The 6,053-nt window shown below is 38.8% G+C and overlaps 1 protein-coding gene across 1 annotated transcript; it reads left to right on the top strand.

Moving 5' to 3' along the window:
• The first annotated feature begins 4,976 nt into the window (after window positions 1–4,976).
• On the top strand, window positions 4,977–5,764 carry LOC148584376 (uncharacterized). The gene is made up of 3 exons (XM_088517996.1): window positions 4,977–5,036; window positions 5,143–5,495; window positions 5,597–5,764. Exons 2-3 carry the CDS (start codon window positions 5,149–5,151, stop codon window positions 5,643–5,645), a joined length of 396 nt encoding a protein of 131 aa, XP_088374122.1. The 5' UTR covers window positions 4,977–5,036; window positions 5,143–5,148; the 3' UTR covers window positions 5,646–5,764.
• The last annotated feature ends 289 nt before the right edge of the window (window positions 5,765–6,053 follow it).

Raw genomic sequence — 6,053 nt, 5'->3', positions numbered from 1 at the left:
ATGACAAAGTGTCCATGCCGTGATTGTGCAAATAGATATTATTCCCATATTAGCGAGGTGAAGGGTCACTTGTATATGAATGGATTTACTCCGGCATACACTCGATGGATATTTCACGGGGAAGAAGATCATTTTAGGGTAAACACTTCTACAAACATGCACACACATACAACTGAAATGATGGAGGAGGTTGATGCAGTTGAAGAATTGTTAGACGATGTATGTATGGGGACATTTGTTGATGCTAACATCGGAGAATCCTCTACTTCACAGGGCCCCCCAACTGATGATCACGAACAAACAAGCTCCTTCCACCGATTTTGGGAAGATGGTTTACGAGAACTTTATCCAGGCTGCAAGAAATTTACACAAATTGCTTTTGTACTGAAGATGCTTCATATAAAGGCGTTCTGCAACATGAGTAACAAGGCGTTTGATATGATGATTGACTTGATAAAGATGGCCCTCCCAGATGGAGAGACATTGCCACGCTCGTATAGAGAAGCAATACAGTTTAGGCGACACGTGGGATTCGGTTACGATAAGATACACGCATGCAAGAATGGTTGTGTGCTTTTTTGGAAAGAACATGCAGACAAAGTGGTATGCCCAAAGTGCAACAATTCAAGATGGATTGATGGCAAAGGAAAAAAAAGTAATATTCCTCAAAAGGTCTTACGGTATTTCCCAATAAAATCAAGGTTACAACGGTTGTTTATGACAAAAGAAATGGCCAAGGAAATGCGGTGGCACAAAGAAGGTCGAGAAGATGATGGCAATACTCTCAGACACCCTGCCGATTCTATTGTATGGAAAGAGTTTGATAAAAGACATGAGTGGTTTGCAAGTGATTCCCGCAATGTGCGGCTTGGTTTAGCAAGTGATGGTTTCAACCCATATGGTAATATGAGTACAACATATAGCATATGGGCAGTAATGTTCACGGTGTACAATCTCCCTCCGTGGATGTGTATGAAGAGTCCAAATTTGATGTTGTCCCTTATTATCCCTGGGCCTTCAGATCCCGGAAAGAATCTTGATGTATATTTGCGCCCATTGGTTGATGACTTGAAAGATTTATGGAATGAAGGCATACGCGTGTACGATGCATCAAAGAAAGAGACATTTCAATTGCATGCGACATTACTATGGACTATAAATGATTTTCCCGCATATGGAAAATTATCTGGGTGGTCTACAAATGGAAATCTTGCATGTCCAGTATGTAATAAGGATACATCGTTCAGGTATTTGAAGTATGGGCATAAGGTGTGCTTTATGTGTCATCGTCGGTGGCTTCCTCAAGAGCATCCATGGCGCAAAAGAGGAGATTTGTTCGATGGTACAGAGGAGCATAGATTGGAACCTGAAGAATTGTCTGCAAGTCAATTGTTGAAACAGCTAAGGGATGCTGAGGGTTTACAATTTCGAAAAACAAGCGGGAGAAAGAGAAAGTACACAGATGTTGTGTTGAATTGGAAGAAGAGAAGTATTTTCTTTGAGTTGCCTTACTGGTCAAGTTTGAAAGTACGTCACAATTTAGATGTAATGCATATTGAGAAGAACATATGTGAAAGTATCTATGGTACGTTGATGAATATTGATGGGAAGACCAAGGACACAGTCAAGGCACGAAGAGATTTACAGTTGATGGGTATACGTAAAGAATTGCATGTGCAGCCAAATGGTGAAACTTATAGGATGCCACTTGCGAAGTACACATTGACAAGAGATGAGAAGAAGAGTTTATGTGAGTGGTTGTTAGGTGTTAAATTTCCTGACGGGTATGCATCTAACATTGGTCGATGTGTGAACAAGCTTCCTGGTAAAATTTCGGGTATGAAAAGCCACGATTGTCATGTCTTCTTACAGCGCTTGCTTCCTGTTGCAATTCGAAATTTCTCTACGTCGGAAATACGAACAACATTGACCGAGTTGAGTACCTTTTTTACGCAGTTATGTGCACGGACGTTGAAAGTTGATATCCTGAAACAAATGAAAGTCGATATTGTAATAATTTTATGCAAAATGGAAAAAATATTTCCACCAGCTTTTTTTGATGTTATGATCCATCTAGCACTTCATTTACCTCGGGAGGCCGAGCTTGCCGGTCCTGTACAAAACCGTTGGATGTATCCGTTCGAAAGAGAACTTGGAAGATATAAGAAGTGGACACGTAACAAAGCGCGTCCAGAGGGGTCTATTGCCGAGTGTTACCTAGCTGAGGAGAGCTTGACCTTCTGTTCCAGGTATCTTCGGGGGATTGAGACAAGATGGAACCGTGAACGGAGAAATGTTGACGTTGAGGAAGTAGAAATGAGCCAGCGCTTGGATGTGTTCTCCCAACGAGTTCGGCCGTTAGGAGCAGCTAAATTAGTAACACTGAATGCTAATGATTTTGGTAGGGCACGATGGTATGTGCTTACCAACTGTAACGAAACGGCGTCATATTTGGAGTAAGTTTAGTAATGGTCTTTGTGTTTTACCTGTTACGACATGTGATAATTTTAGCGGTGATGATCATTTACGAATATGTTTATTTTTCATGCAGTGAACATTATAATATGATCAAAAGAGAAGGCAGCCATGACATTGATAAAAAGCATGAGGCTAACTTTGAACGTTGGTTCCATAAACGTTTATACAATAGTGGGTGTACTGCAGACAATGGCTCAAAACAATTATATGATCTTGCATGCGGGCCTGATCGTCATGTTAGATCGTACAGAGGTTGCATCGTGAATGGTGTTAGGTACCACACGAAAGAATGTGCAGAAACTCGTACTACCCAGAACAGTGGTGTTTCTGTTTCAGGTGAGGACGAAACCTCAATAACTGAGTATTATGGTGAGTTAAAAAATATTCTAGAGTTACGTTACCCTGGCCAAAATCTCGTGTACTTGTTTGAGTGCGATTGGTGGGACACTGGGAGTGCAACAGGAATACAAATGGACCAAGGCTTCACGATTGTTAATACTTCTCGTACATGGTGTGAATCCGACCCGTTCATCTTAGCATGTCAAGCTTCGCAAGTGTTTTACTTGGATGATCCCAAATTGGGTGGTAATTGGAAAGTGGTGCAGAAGTGGATCAATAGGGACATCTATGATATTCCAACAGTACAAAAGGGAGATAATACAGAAGATGACGAAAGACTCAGTGATGACGTATACCAGGAAGGTGAATGTGTTGGGGGTAATATGGTCTTCGTTGATGAAGCAAATGTTGAAGCCTCCACTCAATTACGTAGAGATGATGCGACAATAGCAATTGATGAATTATATATTCAACTTGATGCAAGCATGTTTGCCAACGATAACTTGTCGAACGAGGACTATGATACAAACTTTGATGAGGAAGAGGAGTTATGTAGCGACAACGATATAGACTCTGAACACGAAGAGGACTCTGAACACGAACAATCATCTTCAAGTAACAGTGATACAGATTCTGAATATGAATCTGATGATGATATGTGTTGAACATAAGCTCACATTTGGTGTAAGTACAAAGTGTATTAGCATATTTAATGAAGTTGATGCTCTCTCTCTCTCTCTATATATATACATGTATTGTGGTGTTTGTTTTTTTTTTTACTAGCATAATTATTGTTTGTTTGTCAAAAATATTGAACATACTATATGGTTATAATTTGACTAATATATTTTTTTCGTTTTTGAGTTGTTTGCAGATTGATCATAACAATGACAACAACAGGACGTAAACGTGTTCCAGCAGCACGAGGCCGAGGCCGAGGCCAAGGTCAAGGTCGAGGCCTTATTGACGAGCATGAGAGTCCGACTCCCAATTCTGGGTTTGGTGATACAGATATGCAAATGGCGCCCTCGCCCCCCCTCCTCCTCGAGTCAGTGGATAGGCATCCTTCGCACGAGTCTAATGATCCTATTCACTCAGTGGCAGGATTGGATTCACAGGGAGGCGCCCCTACTGCATCTTGTAAGTTCATGAATTATATGTTTATGAAATGTTATTTTTGTATTATTTTGGTTTGTTATAGACATTTGACAATATAACTTACTACGTTACCATGTTTTGCATAACAGCTACCACGTCTGTCAGAAGTGTAAGGGGTAAGGCCAAGTGTAAGAAGTTGAGTGAGCACGTACTTAAGCATGGTCCCTTAGTGCTAAACATTCCAAATAGACACCGGGCACCTATAGGCGATAATGCGTCATGGTTTGCAAGCAAGATTGGGGAGATTATTCGTAACATGTGCGAACTCCATCACGGTGAATGGAAAAAGGTCCCAGCTGAGGAAAAGAACAAGTTATTATTTCATGTTCAGGTATGAATATCAATGTAATGTTTATGAATATGTTTTGTATGAAAAAATAATGTGACACATTTTTTACCATTGTTTTCTTATCTATTATGTATCAGTCAAATTTCGCACTGAATATGGAACGATACGAGCACGTCAAAGCTGTTGAAAATAAATTGGGTCGTGCATATGCTAGGATCCGTTCCAGCTTGTATAGAGACCACTACAAAAATTTTTTTGAAGGCATTGATAAAGACGATGATGAGGGGATTGCCAAGGCTAAGGCTATTGGGAGGGAAAACGTGCCAGCAGGATATGGTCCTGAACAGTGGAACCTAATATGCGACTCATTTGATGACGATAAATGGAAGGTAAATATATATTATTATACTGATTAGAAATTTCAGATTGATATAATTTGCATGCACTTGAGGACATTTTATGAATAATTGTGTTTGTTTTTTTCTCCAAATTTTATAGAAAAAGTCTGCACGAAATATAAAAAACAGAAGCAAATTGGAAACAAATCACACAGCTGGCACTTGTTCATTTGTTAACGTCATTTACAAAAAGGTAAGTGTCTCTTTTTTATAATTTAATTAAAGTAACATTATTTAGTGTAAACTTTGATTATATGTATTATGTGTAGGAACAAGAAACAAAAGTGAAGCCCAATCCTGTTGAATTATATGAGGCTACCCATACAAGAAAAAAAGATAAAGAGTTTGTGAACGACAAATGCAAAACTCTATATGTAAGTAAATGTTTACGCTCCGATTATTAAGTTGATTAGTGAAGAACATGAATAGTAAACTTGCATGAAGTATATATTAAACTAAAGCCAACTATGACTTGTGCAGCTTCAGATGCAAGAATTAACAACCAGTGAGGCCTTAGAGGAAGGCAGTGTGGAGGGGACAAGTGTCGAGGACCGAATGCAAGAAATAGTCACACAAGTGCTAGGGGGCCGACGATCTGGTCACGTTAGAGGAATGGGATGCGGTCTTATTCCTACCCCTTTAAGTACTTCATCTCAAGCGTTCACCCACTTCGACAACCATGACGAGTGTAGGAAAAGACAAGAAGATACTCAAAGCGAGCTTCAACAGACTAGAATCGAACTTCATCAGTATAGAGAGAATTTGCAAGCCAACGTTGAGGAAACCAACAAATTGAAAGCCACTGTTGAGTTCTTAATGTCACGTATTGGAGGGTTAGTGAAACTATATCTATGCATTAATTTTACAAAAACACACATACTAAGTAATCGTTAAAAAGCTTATTAATCATTATATGAAATTCTATTCTTCTTAGGTCTGGAGGGAGCTTGCTTGGAGGTGCATCAAGTGAAGCCAACAATTGAGGGAGCTTTGGAATAACCATTTATTTATGATGTACTTTTTGATACCATATATTTCAGATATTTTTTTTTGATACTATGTATTTGGATAGTTGTTGGTACTTTCTATTTGCTATTGTGTATTTGAGTATTTGTTGATCGTGATCTGTTTGGTAATGTATATTTGTTGGTACTTTTTATTTGGTTTATATTATGTTAAGATATTCGCAAAATTTTTGGTTCACGAACTTTTGAGTTAGTAAATCTCCCTTGACATGTTTATCAAGGTTAAAGAGCTTTGAGTAAACAATGCAAGGGAGTAATAATATCTTTCTAAATTTTATTTTTAAGTGTATGCAGGATGATAAGAGTACAAGAAAGTTAAACTACCCAAGCAGGTTCTTACTTTAATATGTTTCATGAACAAACACA

The sequence above is a fragment of the Corylus avellana genome, chromosome 7 (assembly GCF_965113065.1).
Source record: "Corylus avellana chromosome 7, dhCorAvel1.hap1.2, whole genome shotgun sequence".
In the NCBI taxonomy this organism is placed as follows: Eukaryota; Viridiplantae; Streptophyta; class Magnoliopsida; order Fagales; family Betulaceae; genus Corylus; species Corylus avellana.
This window is presented reverse-complemented; position numbering and strand designations above follow the sequence as displayed.

Coding starts and splice junctions, on each gene's coding strand:
- LOC148584376 (XM_088517996.1), top strand. CDS start 5,149: ATGCAAGAATTAACAACCAGTGAGGCCTTAGAGGAAGGCAGTGTGGAG. Junction 5,496..5,596: donor TTAATGTCACGTATTGGAGG/GTTAGTGAAACT, acceptor TATTCTTCTTAG/GTCTGGAGGGAGCTTGCTTG.